General features: G+C 55.2%; 1 protein-coding gene across 16 annotated transcripts in view; it reads right to left on the bottom strand.

Moving 5' to 3' along the window:
* MACF1 (microtubule actin crosslinking factor 1) overlaps positions 1–16,331 on the bottom strand; it is a 135,892-nt gene that overhangs the window by 76,384 nt on the left and 43,177 nt on the right. For 15 of the 16 annotated variants that reach the window (XM_053998724.1, XM_053998731.1, XM_053998730.1 and 12 more), the window contains 29 exons: positions 15,927–16,039; positions 15,728–15,834; positions 15,237–15,356; positions 15,036–15,131; positions 14,674–14,801; positions 14,485–14,578; positions 13,647–13,801; positions 13,267–13,543; positions 12,732–12,860; positions 12,407–12,484; positions 12,118–12,279; positions 11,473–11,577; positions 10,857–10,952; positions 10,396–10,521; positions 8,247–8,399; positions 7,610–7,764; positions 7,117–7,243; positions 6,484–6,667; positions 5,777–5,946; positions 5,378–5,556; positions 5,052–5,190; positions 4,482–4,675; positions 4,169–4,331; positions 3,616–3,699; positions 3,419–3,526; positions 2,672–2,770; positions 2,367–2,519; positions 2,180–2,268; positions 1,631–1,766 (listed from right to left, as the gene is read on the bottom strand). In XM_053998724.1, coding sequence (XP_053854699.1) covers positions 1,631–1,766; positions 2,180–2,268; positions 2,367–2,519; positions 2,672–2,770; positions 3,419–3,526; positions 3,616–3,699; positions 4,169–4,331; positions 4,482–4,675; positions 5,052–5,190; positions 5,378–5,556; positions 5,777–5,946; positions 6,484–6,667; positions 7,117–7,243; positions 7,610–7,764; positions 8,247–8,399; positions 10,396–10,521; positions 10,857–10,952; positions 11,473–11,577; positions 12,118–12,279; positions 12,407–12,484; positions 12,732–12,860; positions 13,267–13,543; positions 13,647–13,801; positions 14,485–14,578; positions 14,674–14,801; positions 15,036–15,131; positions 15,237–15,356; positions 15,728–15,834; positions 15,927–16,039 — 3,919 coding nt within the window. Of the gene's footprint in view, positions 1–1,630; positions 1,767–2,179; positions 2,269–2,366; positions 2,520–2,671; positions 2,771–3,154; positions 3,243–3,418; positions 3,527–3,615; positions 3,700–4,168; positions 4,332–4,481; positions 4,676–5,051; positions 5,191–5,377; positions 5,557–5,776; positions 5,947–6,483; positions 6,668–7,116; positions 7,244–7,609; positions 7,765–8,246; positions 8,400–10,395; positions 10,522–10,856; positions 10,953–11,472; positions 11,578–12,117; positions 12,280–12,406; positions 12,485–12,731; positions 12,861–13,266; positions 13,544–13,646; positions 13,802–14,484; positions 14,579–14,673; positions 14,802–15,035; positions 15,132–15,236; positions 15,357–15,727; positions 15,835–15,926; positions 16,040–16,331 lie in introns of those variants that run through there. The other variant, XM_053998727.1, reaches the window with a different exon arrangement.

Below are 16,331 nucleotides of genomic sequence, written 5' to 3'. Positions count from 1 at the left end.
TGTGCCTTGAGCAGTTAAAGACAGAGCCTTATGGAGCAGTTCAGCCGTATCACACACAGTGTAAAGCTTGGGGTTAGCGTCCAGCATGCGACTGTTTTGTTTTGCAAAAAGAACCCCCACACACAGGTCCGTCCTCTTTCCCTTTTGTGTGTTTTGTTTGTTTAAATCCCAGGGGGGTTAGTTAAACTTGTAAGCAAGGATGTCAGTTAATCTTAAAAACAGTTGACATGAAACACAAACCATACAGGGACACATCATGCTCAATTTAGCGCGTTCTGCTTTGCATTTTTTGGTCTTTTGTAACTTCTTTCTGACAGTTGGATGTTTCCAGCAAGCAAATGTTAAAGAGTTCTTCATGCTCCCTCTACAGTGAAGCAACAGCTCTGCACCAGAGCCGCAGGGATGGTTTTGCAGACGGGGATTTAAGGTGAAGCCCCACTGCCATCTCTTGTTTTGCTGCCTGGGCTTCATCGAGTCCGTGAGTGAAAACTGTTCCAGCCCCAAAGCAGCCTCGTGCTGTACCAAAACAAGCCCTGGAGAAGGCTTTTGCTCCAAAATAATTTTCCTGACCAAAAGGGAGGAAAAGGGAAAGGAAAAAAAGCATCCATTCCACAGAGAGGCTGCACCAAATCTGTGATGGCTCAACAAAATGATGTATTCACCTTTCTGCTGCCAGCACAAGGGCTAAAGGGCTTCCAATAAAAGAAATAATTTCCTGCTCTGAAACACCTGGAATGTGCTGTAAAGTCCAGTTTGGAGCAAAACACTACATATTTAGGTGAAAGCTGGACAGGCAGTTCTCAAAAAAAAAGCAGCTCTGCCACCTTCTCCCCATGAGTGGCTTGAACAGGGCTTCACTCACAGACCTGAGAGCCAAAACCTGCGTCTCACAGCCAGATGTGAGCGGGCTGTTGCTTCAGGGTACAGGGAGCCAGCAAGCAAACACACAAAAATATCCATTGACACATGAATATACACTGAGAGAACACGCACACATAAATCTGTGAACGACAGCTCGTAACAGAGGCAATAAGGATGCGCTTCCAGCCCTCCCTACAAGGATGGGACCTGGTGGATATGAACAGGGAACGGGTCCTGAAGGTCTCCCAGGTCAGCTGAGGGGCTGGATAATGCATTTGCCTTCCACAAGGAAGAGCTACTTGGGTCAGCCACCGCTGAGAAAAAGCCTTGGCCAGACCCTGAGATCCCCGAGGCCACGTGAGTCCCACCTTCCTGCAGCCCCTGCCCGCAGGCAGCCAGTGGGACTGAGCCCTCAGGGGACACAGATTTCCTCAAGGGGACACAGATTTCCTCAAGGGGACCATTTCCAGGGCAGAATTGCATCTGCCACCCTGCTCACCGAGCACAAACGAGCCTTGTGCAGAGGGCAGAGCCCTGATGGCAACCAAAGGACAACTCTCCCATGGACCTGGAAGGCAGCAGGAAAACAGCTCCTGCTTGGCCTCCAGGGACCACCAGATGCTTTAGGTGACCATGAATAGGAGAGAAGGGAGGGCAACCACGAGGCTGTGAGTGGCCAGTGGCCAGGAGACACACAACAAAATGAAACCTTTTCCACAGCCTGAGGAGGGAAGGCGAGGAGTGAGCAGGGCTGAGCAGGGAGCAGTACCTTGTGCTCTGTCTCCTGAGCCAGCTGGCTCTGGAGCTGCTGGAGCTGCTCCGTGGAGTTGCTGCAGAGAGCCTGGTAGGTTTCCTTCAGAGCACCAATCTGAGCAGAAATCTGGTCCTTTTCTGCTTGGGAAAGCCTGCAAGGGGAAGGGGAAATATCTCAGGATACTGCCCAAACCAGCTCCACAGAATTACCACGTCCTTCCAAGCACAGGAAAAGGCCAAATCCACCATGAGTCCCTTCCTCTCCCTGCCCTGCCCAGCTAAAACCTGCCAGGATAACTGAGCAAAGGCTGACCTGCCTTGTAACAATCAAATCCCCAAACATATGGGGCTGCATCTCAGCTAAAGAGGATAAATATTATTGTAAATGTAAATGTATTGTTGTAAATGGGTTGCACATTTCACAGATCTCATTGCAGACAGTAGAGAAGACAACTGCTGTGTGCAACTCATTGTTTTTAACTGGAGTCAGGCACTGGATCCCATGGATCCACCAGCTCTAAGGAATCTCATCTCCAGCCCCTGTTCTCTCCCTGGTCACACTCACTTGTGGCTGTGTTTTGCCAGGAAGATTTGGGAAGTTTTGATGGCTTCAGAGACCTGCTCTTTCTTCGCAGTCAGCTCCTCATTCAGGGCCTGGAAAAAAATGTAAAAAAGAAAGAAAGGAGCTTAATGCAGCTGTGAAAAGAAGAGCAGAAGTTAAACCTCAGGGTCTGGTGTCAGTCCTGCTTTACCTGCTGCTCCGAGATGGATTTCTCGATGTCTCCCAGCTCTCTGCTGCCAGCAGCAGCTGTCCTGCCCTGCACACTCTGCTTCAAGCCCAGGGCCCAGCCCAGGAGCTCCTTCACCTTGTCCACGTGCTCCTGCTTTTCCTCCTCCACCACTTTCTGCAAACAGAGGAGGAAGGAGGAAGACAACCACGTCAAAAGGGGTCTCCAAAGGGGGAGCAAAGGGAGATGCTGCTCCCTCAGCACGGAGCAGCATCCCTGTGGGTGGGGGGGATGTGGGGACAGAGTCCAGGTGTGCCCCACGGCCTCACCTCCTCCTCCTCCAGCCGCCGCAGCGCGTCGCTGATGTACTTCACGTGCTGGGTGGTCAGAGTCACCAGGGCCGTGTAGCGAGTCCTCAAATCCATGAACTGCCAAGGGACAGAGGGGAAAACAGAGGGAAGAGGGGGTGCATCAGTCGTGCTGGCGGATCCAGAGCGCCACCCTTCACAGTACATGACAGGGATGAGGCACCTCTGGCTTGGGAACCCCCCAAGGCACCTGGCAGACCCGGGATGGCACCAATGGAATGCAGCAGGTCTGCTGGGGAGGGTGGTGGCCACACAAGGCATGCTGCACGACACTGGAGCGAGGGCACACTCCGGCCACGGACACTGGGGCGGATGCTCAACTCTTACAGAGGGCTATCGGGATCTTTAATATCCACACAGAGCAGACAGGACCTCGGGTCCCTAAAAGGTTCTCATCCCAAAGATGCACACACAGCAACACTGCATGGTGCTCTGGTTATTTACCTCGCAAGGCTGAAGGGCTGAGCCGACCCCGCTGGATTTGACCCAGGGGTTCCCAGGAGTCTAGGTATGGCATACCTGGTGCTTAGGGCACTAAGCCATCCTCTCTGGCTATTGGAAAAAACAGCGAGGGTGGAAACTTTATTTATACAAGAGAGTTCAGCAGGAAGGAGCTCATTTCACAGAGGCTGCTGGGTGGTTTTGCTGGGCGTGGAAGAAGCCCCCCCCTGAAATTTCCCCCCCTGCTGAGCTTAGGTGGGTTCCTACCTCCTGGGTGATGGCATCTGAGGAGGAGAGCATCCGCCGGCGCTTCATGGGCGACTTCTGCTGCGACTCCACGAAGGCCCTGTAGGTCATCAGCTGCAGCTCATAGTCCTGAAAAGGTGGGGAGATGTGGAGCTTGTGAGATCTGCAAACTCTGCCAGGGCTGCTCCTGCCCAGCCCACCCTGCCCAGGAACTGTACCTTGACGGCGGCCGAGTACTGCTGGGAGAATTTCTGACACTGGTCCAGCTTGGCTTGGTTTTTCTCAATTTCTGCAGCCAAAGCCTTCAAGGAAATTCAAAGCAAAAGTGGTTGTCAGAACAGGTTGGCTGAGTTGTTGCTCAGAGAAGCTGTGGATGCCCCAACCATGGAAGTGTTCAAGGCCAGGTTGGAGGGGGCTTGGAGCAACCTGGGATAGTGGAAGGTGTCCCTGCCTGTGGCAGGAGGATGGAAACAAGATTATCTTAGAAATCCCTTCCAACCCAACCTTTCTGGGATTCTATGACAGCAGCCATGGGCACGTGAGCAGAATTCTGGTTCACATCTCTGCACTTTTGGCTAAAATCTTTACACTCTCCAATTTTTCACACAAGACCTCATCTGCACCTCGAGCCAAGCAGAGTTCCTCCACTTCCCAGACACCCAGCTCAGGCCTGCAGCCTCTTCCCTGCTGCTTTTCATATTTCCAAGCCCAGAGATGAAAAGAAGTGACACGGTCACAGCAGCAAGGAGACATCACGAGGTCCTGCCTCACCGTTTGCTGGCTGAGCTGCTCCGACAGCACCCGGCTGTCCTCAGCCTGGCCAGGCTTCATCAGCTCCTGCTGGGCTGTGATCTCCTCAATCCACTGGATCAGGGCGCTGTGGCACTGCCGGTAATCACTCAGCACCTCCTGGATGCTCTCCAGCTCCGTGTGGCTGAGAGAAAACCACGACAGGTAAGAGGAGGGGGTGAAACACCACCAGCAGGAATCCCAGGCAGAAAGATTTCGCCTCCACCAAGCCTGACCCAAGGTCTCAGCTGAAGGATGAGAGTAAATCTGGGAGAGGAGGCAGGAGGTCTCTCACCGGGTCTCGATCTGGGCGCAGACTCGCTGCCAGCGATCCCACAGCTGGCTCCCCTTCTCCTGGAAGCGCTCCAGGTCGATGCTGCGCTCCTGCCTCAGCCTGAACAGCTGCTCCCCCACCTCCTTCGCCTTCACCATCTCCTCCTCCAGCCTGGAGAACACGGAGCCCTTGTCCTTCACCTCCCCGAGCCATTGCTGCAAAAGGAGACAGCACCAGGGTCAATGTCATTGAAAGCAGAAGGGACCAAGTCAGAGATGTCCTCCCAGCCAGAGGTGACAAAGCTGCAAAGGGGTTAATGGGTTTATTTTCCCCCCTCTCCTTAACCTGCAAAGAACTGGGAGGTGCAGAATGAAGGGGAAATGCTCCCAGGTCAGACTGGTTCAGGCCCTGTCCTACAGCAGCAGACACAGCACAAGCCACAGCACCTCCTCTACATTCACAAAGCAATCAGGGCTCTCATGTCAGCAGCACAAAATCCTCTCAAATGTACCAAGGCAAGAAAAATGTCCCACAGTCCAGATTCAGCAGAAAAAAGGGAAGGACGCTGCTTGACAGACCAACAGCACCAACCTGCAAGGCCGTCCTGTGAGTCTGAATGGCTGCCAGGTCAGCAGGAACAGCCTCCTCCTGGCTCAGCTTCACCTCGTAGCCTTTCACCAGGGATTCTGCTCCTTGGGTGCTGCGGATAATGATGTCAACCGTCTTCAACCTGGCAAATCAAACAGAACACAGTGACATCCCAGACGTGGCAGAGATCCGGAGGCTGCACCACATGCTGCAGGGGGATGGATTCAATTACATCCACCACAAGGTGTGTTGGAGGGACAGAACAAGGCCTTTAATGAAATGAGAACACTCAAAAGGGCATTTGGGAACAGAGGCACATCCCTACTCACTTTTCCAGGTAGATGGAAGACAGTCCATGTGTCTGCTCCATCTTGTTCACCACCAAGTCCAGCTCTGAACGCAGGTGGGGCGTGCTGGGCCCCGCAGGAGCTCTGTCCAGGAAGCTGTAGCACCTCTCGGACACAACCCGGAGCTCTGACTGCAGCTGCTGCAGATCCTCCTGCGTGCGCTGCACAGAGAGGGACACAACGTGAAAAGAGAGCCCAAACAGGCAGGGAAAAGGCAGGACTGCCCTTGGCAAAGGAGCTGGTAGGAAATAAGGCAGGGAGCCCACCTGCTGGGATTCCCTGCTGCGAGATTCCCTCAAACCCACGCAGAGGAGCTACAGCCAATTTTGGATCTGTGCCCACCTCACCCCTCCGTGCCCACCTCCCAGCAGCAGGCCTGACCTCCTGCTCTGCCATGCGGATGGCGTTTTCCTGGATGCTGTCACCGTCTGCTCGGGCGCTGCTCGGTGACTGGATGCGGCTCACGAGCCGCTGCTCGCACTCCTCCAGGCGCAGGCGGATGTTCTTCAGCTCGGACAGATAGGTCCTGGCAACGGTCTCATCCTTGTCTTCTGCAAGCCAGAGACACACAGAAGAGCAGCTCAAGCACCACTGGCCAGTATCTGTCCCAAACGGGACCTGCTGGAATCCCCGGAGCTGAGCGCAGCTGAACGCTGACACCGGGATCTCTGCTCAGGTGGAAAACACCTTAATTAAATCATCTCGTTCTGGAAATGAGTCCAGCCACAGGGAACCTCACTGGAGTCCTAGTGGGACTCACAGTGTCACAAGTGCCACCACCACGTGTATTTTCCCAAAGACTAAATGCAGGAAGAGCTCCTTGCTTGGAATGCATCCCCGTTGCCAACACTACAAGGGGAAGAGGGCTCAGCAGCTCAGCGGAAGCTGCAAAGCCAAGGCCTCTCTGCAGGAATAGTGCTGGACAAAGGCCGAACACTTGGAGGGATAGATGGAGAAATAAGGAGATCAGCTGCTCACACCATCAACCAGCTAGCTCAGGAAAAGAAGAACATGAAGCCATCCCATAAATCCTTTGTTTATGAGCTCCCACAGCTCCTGGTTAAACCATCGGGCCCTCTGAAGCTCACCGTTCTCCATGGACTCCAGCAGCTGCCGGATGCGTTCCTTGGAAGACTCCACTTCCTCCTCCAGGCGCAGCCGGTCCGACACGGAGAAGAGCTCCGAGTCCCGGCTGTCCTGCAGGAAATCCTCGTAGTGGGCCTGCAGGCTCTTCAGGGCTTGCTGACACTCCCCTTGAGCCAAGGATCTGAGCTGTGAGTGGAAAAAGAGGCACATCCAAACATCAGGAACAACCTCCTGCACACCAACCGAACCGCCTTCGTTTGCCCAAGGAGTATTTTCAGAGGGGGAGAGGGAAATCCTCTGTATCAGACCCGTGCCTCCCTCCAGCTGTGCTCACTCCCTAATGAAATGCTCAATCCACCATCTCTCAGCAGCAGCAAACTCCTGATGCTCTTTTTATTGGGAAAAGCTGCAATCCTTTTGCACAGCACCCCAAGCTCAGGTTTTCAAGGTGTGAATCGTTCCCCTTTTCCCCATAGCTGTAAATTGCAACCCTTTTCAAGATGTGCACTATTCCAGGTGTAAAGACCCTTGATTTCCCCAGTCTTGCACTCCCTGGTTTTCTCCTCTTTTCGGCCACACAGAGAAGCCTGGAGAGCAGCACAACCCCAGAACCAGGCAGGGAAGCTCCTCTGTACCTTTTCCATGCTGAAGCTCTGCACCAGGGCTATGTCCTTCCTCAGGTAGTTCCAGGAGATGAGGCTCTTTGTGTTCATGTGGAGCTGGTGCCAGAGAGCCATCACTTTCTGGTACAGCTGCTCCACCCTGCAAGGGGAAAGGAGCAGATCCATCAGCTCTGAATCTTCACAGCAAACCCAGCCCTGACCCCGTTAATCCTCCAGCCATCAGTGCCAGGCAGCAGCCCATCAGTGCAGTGACCCCAGAGTGGCAGCATGCAGGGAGTGATGCTCCTGCTGCTCAGTGCCAGAGATCCCTGCGGGGATCCCTCCCAAACTGTCATTTTTTCATTTTGCAAGCTACTGCAGCCATCTCTGCAATGGAGTTTGCAGCTGTAGAACCATGAGGGATTCCTTTCCTCACCACAAACCACTTTCATACCTCCATCCCCACCCCAAAATCTGTCCCCTCCCATGCCACCATCTCATCTCCCTGTGACTGTCACCAAGTTACCTGTTGGCCATCTCGATGGCCTCTTTGTTGGGTGGGGGGATCAGGAAGCAGACAGAAGGCACCATGGCCTCATTCCCCGTGGGGCTGATCACCTTCCACTTGGTCCTCTGGGAATTGTCCTCCAGGACACACTCGTCGTTCCTGCAGATGGTGATCTGCAACAGCACCAACACCAGGCACCCATCAGAAACCAGCAGCAGGGCCATGCTCAGCTGCCCCTGCTGCCAGCCCCGCTGCTGGGGGTGAGCCAGCTCCCAGAAATACACAGATGGATGTGTTTTAATGGAGCAACAGCCTGGAACGGTGCCAGGCAGTGCGGCGCGCTCGTGCCGGGAGAGGAAGGGACGAGGAAGTTACGGGGAGTTGGCTGCCACCCACGAGCTTGTTTGGCTGAGGCTGATGGAGCCCATCCTCCTTGGAAGGGGAAAGGACTCCAGCTCCTGCCCAGAATAAATCTGAGACATGGAAATCTGCTCCAGGAAGAACATTCCTGCTGTTTCCCTCCTCCTTGCCTTCCCACTCTGCTCCTGCTTTCCGTTGACAGATCCTACGGCGCTCATCCTAAACCACCCCGGGTGCCAGTCCCTTGTCCCTGCCTTCCCTTCCCAAGGGCCACCAGCACCCTGCCAGCCCTCACCTCGATCTGCCGGTAGTCACAGACAGCCTTGATGGGGATGGTGCTCTTCACAGCGTGCTCGGGGTTCCTGGGCCGGAGCTGGACGATGGTTTTGGACCGTCCCACCAGGCTGGCCACCGAGCTCTTGGACTGGATCAGCTGCTCCTTCTCATCCTGGCAGGGACAAGGAGGATGGGTTGCTCAAGGATGGTGAGGGGAGGTCTGTCCCGGGCATCTCAGCTCACCCCCCACCCCAGTGCTGGCCTGCAAGGGCTGAGCAAACACGTCAGGAGGATCCTGCTGCCCTGGCAGGGTGGGAAGAGGGCTCAGGAGATGGGATGGGACGTCACCGCTACTCCCACTGCCCTGCAAAGCCACATGCACACCTCTGGCTCTCTGGCTGGTAGGACAAGAAAATGTTTTCTTTCAAAAGGGAAAAAAAAAAAAAAAAAAAAAAAAAAAAGAGAACACAACATCCACCAAAACGAAGTCCCAGCAGCTGTGAGGGGCTGAGAGCAGGACAACGTCCAGCCCAAAGCTGGTTTAGCTGCCTGGAGGAGAGCCCAGGGAAGCATGCTCCCTTCTCTAAAGCAAAGGATGAAGGGGTGTTTAAACCAATGGCTGGAATGGGAGACAATGAATTATGGGGATAAAACATCTCAGGAGAAGGGGCTCGGGGTGGAGCGACCGCACAGGCCTCCGGTTCTGGGGAGAAATCTGCCAGCTGGAGCTAATTGACTCCTACAAATCCCTGCTGGGTTTGGTGATGGCACCAACCCGGGGGGAATGGTGGCAAAGCTGCCCTGGAACAGCCTCTGGCACCGTGGAGACGTGTGCGGATCACAACACTGGCAGCTCGTGTGATTAGTGACAGCTCAGCCCCTGCTGGCTGTGGCAAAGGTTTCAAAAAAAAAGATCCCAGAAAAGGTTCTCCCTCATGCTCGGTACTCTGGGGTTGGTTAGTGTGCTACGACAGTGGAGGAGAATTTAATGGTTAAAAAAAAAAATCAAATCAAATTAAATTAAAATAAAAGAATAAATGATTAAATAAACTACCTGTGCCTGTCCCAGGGAGCATGATTGGAAGAAATACAACTTTAACTTATTAGGTAAGAAAGAGTAAAATAGCTGAGCTCAGGGCAGCTGCCCCAGTCCTGGGTTTGTGGCCACTCTCTGGCTGCCCAGCACAGCCTCTCCCACCCCAGATGGCACCTGCCAGTCTCCTGATGTTCCCGGGCTCCCAAACACAGACCCCAGGAGCCAGCCTGGCTGCTCCATGTCCTGGCAGCACCAGAGACAGGCCAGGACAACCCCGAGACCGTGACAGAGAGGATGGGGGAGCCCCCAGCCCTCCAGGAGGGAAGACAGTGCTGATGCACCCATCACCCCCAGTAAGGGCACCCCAGTGCCACTGGGGACACCCTCATGTGCACTTCTTAGTGACCACCTGCCTCCACACGCTCAGTGTCACCTCCTGACCCTGCCACCACAGCTCAGCACTTCAGCCACAGCCCAAATCCTCCCCTGACCCTGGTGTCAAACACCAGCTGATGCTTTGCTCCTTGGGGGTTGGTTTTAGGTTGGTTTTTTTCAGGCCAAATCAGGCAAGAAGGTGACAGTGCCACGACCCAGGCTCTGCTCTGCTCAGCTAAGCCAGGCCACGTGTTCAGAGATCAGCCCCTGGCACAGCCAGGCTGCCCTGACTCTCCCCATCCAGCAGGATGGATTAGCACAGGATTTGAGCTGGATAAAGAGCAGGCATTTCTCCACCAGCTCCAAAGCAGAACCAGGAGCATCCTAGAGGCCCTGCCTTTGTCAGCAGGACTCGAGCAGGATGGGCTTGGCTGGGGCAGGAGCAGCTCACACGTCAGGCTGTGACCTTGCACAGCCAGCACAGGCTGCCTGCTCCTCACCCTGAGGACACAGAGAGGTCAGATGGTGCCTCTAAATGACAGTGACCAACTCCAGCTACACCACACAGCTGGGGCCACCGCAGCCTGCAGCTCATTCAGCAGCTCCACGGGAAAACAAATCACTGCCCGAGGTGGAACACAAACCACATCCCACCAAACTGTGGGGACAAGGAGCCCAGTTCTCCCTGGAGAAGAAGGAGGTGTCCCAGGCAATGCTGCTGGACCAGAGCAGGGTGGTGGGGTGCCAGAGAACCCACCATGGAGTCCTGCAGGAGGTCCTCCAGCCGTGTCAGGCTCGTGTTGTGGTCGCAGGAGTATTTCCTTTTGATGGAGTCCTGCAGGTTCCGCAGGTACGTCTCCGACTCCCGGGCGTCGCTGAAGAACTGCGAAGGCAAAAAGGGTCACAGGGACCTGGACAAGTCCCCTGAGCAGCCTGAAGGCAGGCAAGGAGCACCCCAAAGGCTCAGCCAGGAGCTCCTGACACTGCTCTGGCTTTAGGGCTGCAAGGGCAGGGTCACCCCAGGTGGATGACCAGAACTACAGGGAAGTTGTTCCCTTTTTCCCCCTAGCAATGCCCAGGGAGCAGCTAACAGATATTCCAGAGGAAACACAAATCCCTCCTTCCCTCTCCATCAAGGACAACAGCAGTGTGAGGAGCTCATGCAGCTCATGGAGTGGGATTCAGCAGGTGGGACTGAGGGAATTTGGCCCCAAATACCTGGAAATAGGCAGCGTTCTCCTTCACGTGCTGCTCCACGCACAGGCAGAGCTGCTTGATCCACTGCCACTGGGTGTGCACAGCAGCGCTGTAGGCCTGTGGAAAACACAGAAAAGGGCACTGGACAAGGGCATTCACAGCCAGGAGGGGCACAGCAAGGACACAGGAGATGAAGAGAGGGACAGAAATGACCAAAATCAGGCTGCGGCCAGGAGGGTTTGGACATAGGAGATGGCAGATCCTGTCTCAGTGTCCCCATGTCACCCACGACGCCAGAGGCAGGAACAATTTTGCTTTTACCCCATGGAAAAGGTTCCCACAGCCCTTTGCTTCACCACCACAGTGTCCCTGGAAGCCTGGATGACCCCAGGGCAGCCAAGGCCATTCCCTGCATCACCTCTCTGTGGGAAAGGCTCATGCTCTGTGTGTTTGTGTCTTAATTTGAGGTGGTGATTATTTGGGAGTGGCCACTTCCCAGAATTAAAAAATCTCCACCACTGCACTGACGTCCTGCCACCACAAAACACTTCTGTGGGGTGGGGCAGTGAGTCTCCCAGTTCCAGCTGAGGTGATTTGATCCTTGGGAACCCCACAGCTCTGCCAGGTTCCTGCTCACCTCTACGGTTTGCTTGGCCGGGTGGTTCTCCAGGGAGAGCAGCTCAGCCGTGTCCTGGAGGGAACGGAAGATGTCCTGCTTCTCTTCCAGCTCTGCTGTCAGCTCCTGCAGGAGGCAAAGTCCAAATCTCAGCTCTGGGACCTCGCTCAGACTGTGTCTCCAACTAACACAGTGGGGAAGTTCTAAAGGAGGTACCAGTGGATGCAAGGGAATCCAGCACGGCACCACAGCCCCGTTCCCAACAGGAATCTGCCTCCTGTGTGCCAAACAGGCACTGGGAACCTGCCCAGGGACCTCTTCACACAGTGTGCTTGTGGGAAGATGGGAATTTGTTTATACTGCTGTAAAGAGGAATCAATTTTCCTCTTTGGCTCAGACTTACCCCCCTCGCCCCCACTAGTTCAAGATGCCTTGAGCTCCAAAATAATGCTAAAAATACATCTTTTGATGCCTTTTTGATTGCAATTCAATTGAAGACACACATTCATTTCACTTTCTGCTCTGGGGAGAGCTTCCATCAGCTCTGTTCAGGAGCAACAAGCTCAGTGAGCTGGGAGGGAGCATCCAGCCTCAGGATTTCAGGTCTGTTGGGAGCTGAGGGCTCCACAGAGCACCAAAAGCAGCACCTGCCCTCGCAGCACTCACCGAGAAGTAATTCTTCTTGGCTGCAATGTTGGGGTTGTTGTCACTCCAGTCGTAGGCCAGTTCCTCCTCCTCCTTCTCATTCAGCCAGATCAGCTCGGCAGTGGCCCGGGACACAAATCCATGCAAGCTCTGCAGGTGCCTCAGCCTGAAGCTCGAGGTTTCCTGGGCACAAAGAATGATTTATTATTCCTCCTCCCTGCTCTGTGGCCGATGGGTTTTTGCCCCTCTCCCCAGCCCTGGAGCAGGGAGGGTCCCCAGGCTCCCCGGGCAGTGCTGGGAGCCCGCTCACCATCAGTTTGCAGTACTGAGTCTCCAGCTTGCCCAGCGTCTCCGTGTAGCTCGCGCGGAAATTCGGAGACATTTTACCCTGAAGGGTGAGAAACGCTCCTGTTACCCATCACAGGGCAGCATCACTCAGAGCCCCATCCCCAAATCTCCCTCCACAGCTCTGTGTGAGGAAGGGGAGGGTGGAGAGGATGGCTCAGGGCAGCACTGCATCAACTCAGAAGCTCCATCCTTAAAAATCACCTCTGTGCCAGGAAAGTGACCCATAAGAGCTGATCCTAATGCCCTCAGCCCCCACATGGGGCCATGCCTGGTGTCCCCCACCATACCTCATACATCCTGGCCTCCTTCACGCTGGAGCCCAGGTCCTCCACGCTGGCGTGGATGTGCCTCTGGGTCTCCAGCTGGGATTCCACGCTCGGCAGGTCGGTGCCCCACTCTGCCCGCTCCAGTCTCATCTGAAACCAAGAGGCTCAGGTCAGCACTGCTCATTCTGCTCTCAAAGGGACACCAGGAATCCTCCCAGGTCACCCCAGAGGGAACAAACACCTCCCAGTCTTGGTAGAAGATCCTAAGCCAGTGCTCCAACACTGAATGTTTCTGGGACAGCCCACACAAGCTTCCCACCCACGTAAGACCAAGTGACTGCATCAGCACAGATCTGCTTCCAGCTTTGAAAGGCTCCTCTGGTCCCCACTGGCCAGCAGGACCACAAGAGAGAAAACCCAGCTCCAGACAGAAGCGTCAGATCTCCAAAAACTACAAACCATCAAAGCAACTACTCACAGATAAAGGCAGGAAAAGGCCCGGGGCAGCTTCCCACATCAGCCTGAGCACAGGCAGGAGGTTTGGCCCAGCACTCACCTGCATCTCCTCCACCCAGGCCAGCAGCTCGTAGACGAAGCGGAGGCTGCCTTCGTCTTCGGAGGAGGAGATGGCCACCAGCTCCGTCCTGGTCATCGGCTTCCGGAACCAGGAGGCCGAGGAGGTGTGGAGCCCCTTGGTCAGGGACTCGCCCTTCAAGTGCGTCGTGCTCAGCGTGGTCGTGGGCACCAGCTCCAGCGTGGAGAAGTGGCCTTTCCTGTACAGGTTGGTGCACTCCAACCTCAGCGTCACCAGCTCGTCCTGCAGCCTCATGATCCTGGGGAAGCAAGCGAGGAGAGGGTAAGGAGATGGACACCTGCTCCCTCCTTGCCCCACGCAGAGCAGATGTGCAGCCCCTGAGGAAGCTCCTCCACGGTCACCTGAACACCAGCTCCTCCAGCTGGTAGTAGTTCTCGTCCCGGAGGATCTGCACGTCCACCTGGAGCTGGCGGAGGAGCCCCTCGCACTCCTGCAGGTACACCACCACGTCGGACTCGTACTGCACCGGCTGGCCCGACTCCAGGTGAGCAGCATCCTGAGGGGACATGGGACACTCAGGGCCGAGTCCCCTCAGCCCAGTTGGGGCAGGCAGAACACCACAGCAACCCAGCTTGGAGACTGGAAACACCTTGGGATCCACAAGCTTAGCTGGAGCAGGACACGTATCCATCCCCCCACACCACACCCAGGACAACCCCTTTAGAAAAACTTCTGGAGATGAACTGAAAGGTCCCAGGAACAGATGGGATCACCATTTTTAGCTCCCAACCCTTTCAGCCAACATCTCTTTCTCCCATAACGATGAAAATCTCTTCAGAAACCTGCTCCCTACTGAGTCCTTTCCACCAGGCAAATAAAACAGATTTTGGGGGTTTTAAGCCTCATTATACAAGAAAAATACTCAACAAGCTTTTCCAGAAGTGCTGGTCTCCCCCACACCAGCACCTCTGCAGATGTCTAGCCTCACTTGCTGTATTCCCAGAGACAAGACCATTCCCCATGCCCCTGTCCTCAAGGTGATCTGTGGATCACCAAATATCTACCACCACCCCTACAGCACCTCTGGGACAGGCTCAAGGGCAGAAAAGAAAGGAAAACATTCCAGGGGAACCCATCACCCCAAGCAGAGGAGAGGAGAGGAGATGGGTACAAAAAAAAAAAGCAGGAAAACAAATAAGTCAATAAAATCAGGAGGGGGAAACCCCACTCCCCACTCACAGCCTGCAGCGTGTTCTTCGCCAGGGTGAGCTTTTCTTCACAGCTCAGAGCACCATTCTGGATTTTGTTGGCGATTTGTAGCAGCAATTCCAGCCTGGAATGACAGAAGGAGATGAGAGAGGGGTTTTGGATGTCCCTCTGGCCAGAGGGAGGAGCAGGGGATGTCCCTGCCATGGGCACAGCACCGACCTCTCCACCGCCGGCCGCAGGAGCTTCTCGCGCTCCAGCATCTCAATGATGAGCTTGCCCCACTCCTCCTCCACATCGTTGGGGTGGTAGCCCTGGGGCAACTTGATGCGTCCAAATTCAATCCAGACCTGGGGGAAACATCAGCAGAATGGCATTTCCCACCTCTGCCTTGAGCTGGCTGAGGATTCCAGCGAGGGAAGAGGGGCTCTGCCTCTGCTCCTGCAGTGCGCTGCTCGCTGCCTCGTTTATCCTGAGGGGCATTCCCACTTCTCCACTCCAAAATAAACCTGAACTGAGCAAGTTCAGTCTTGCTAAAAAAGCACAACATTCCCACCTACCAGCCTCTGGGCAGCCATCCTTACCTCTAGCAGTTTGTAGAGCTCCTCTATCTGTCCTTTCTCCTGCTCTTTCGCTGGGATTTCAGTTTCTTTGAAGTGTATGTACTGGTTATAAAGTGCCTGGGATGAGAAAGGTTCGTCAGGAACCACCCTGGGGAATGCCACCACCCACCCCTCAGCACTGGACATGGGACACACTGAGGAGAGACCTTGTCCAGCACCTACCTTTAGCTCTACAGGGTTCTGGGGGAAGGATTTGTCTGACATGAGTATCGTGTGCTGCTTGATCCACGAGATGAGGGACTCCACACGGGTCTGGTACTCCAGCCACCTCGAATCCACCTCCTGTGGGGCGAGAGTGTCTTTGCAAGCACTGCTGGTGGGCAGATCACAGAGGGAAATGAGGTGCCACAGACAAGCCACAGGGTGGATCGTGTGCCAGGGCCTCCCTGCTGTGATGCCATCCCAGGTGCAGAGAGGAGGGGGATCCTCCTTGCCAGCTGCTCTGTGGGAGCTCAGCTTTTTTCCTGCAGAGCCTGGGCAGCGCTGTGGCCTTACAGACACCCCAGCAGGTCACAGGGCAGACACCATTATGGGGACTCCCTCCCTCTCCTCAGCCCTCTTCCACAGGGAACAGACCCTTTCCCAAACCCCAACCACAACCCCCAGCTGCCTCCCAAACCTGTCCCAGCCTCCCAGCCCTCAGCAGTGCTTACGATGGCGCTGATCCCTTCTCCTCCCTCGGGGACTTTGGGAAAGGCATCGTAGATTGAAGACACATAAGTTATCACAGATTTCTCATCTGGAGAGGGAACGTCCACGTCTGGCAGGAGGGAAGCAGAAAGGCAGTGAGGAAAGGGAGTGGGAAGAGAGGCTGGCATCTCCCTGCACTGGTCACATGCCCTGGCCACCCACCTTCGGCGTCCAGCAGCCGTGTGACCCCCAGGCGCTCGGCGATCTCGAAGGCCTGCTCCAGGTTCTCCCGGTTACTCTGGATCTGCACCCTCTCCATGTCCACCAGATCTGGCCTGCAAGACACACCCCAGAGTCACAACCAGCACCAGGTGGCCAGGGCAGAGCATCCTGGATGGGCACTGCTGCCATGGGTGGCTCTGAGCCCCTGTCCCAGGGTGGTGGCTCTCCAAGGGGACCTGGCCTGCAGGACTTCCCTGTCTCATCCCCTTTGGGAAGGGGGCTCAGGCTGCAGAGAAAAACCTCTTGGTCCCAGCTGGGGAAGGAGGAACCAAGAGAGGTTTAACTGCTGCTTGTGAGACCTCCAAGATCCTGGGATAAAAGTGTGGATGGAAGTGCTGCTGTTCA

The sequence above is a fragment of the Vidua macroura genome, chromosome 25, assembly GCF_024509145.1.
Source record: "Vidua macroura isolate BioBank_ID:100142 chromosome 25, ASM2450914v1, whole genome shotgun sequence".
Lineage (NCBI taxonomy): Eukaryota > Metazoa > Chordata > Aves > Passeriformes > Viduidae > Vidua > Vidua macroura.
Note: the sequence above shows the minus strand (reverse complement) of the source record. Positions and strands in the feature narration are given on the sequence as shown.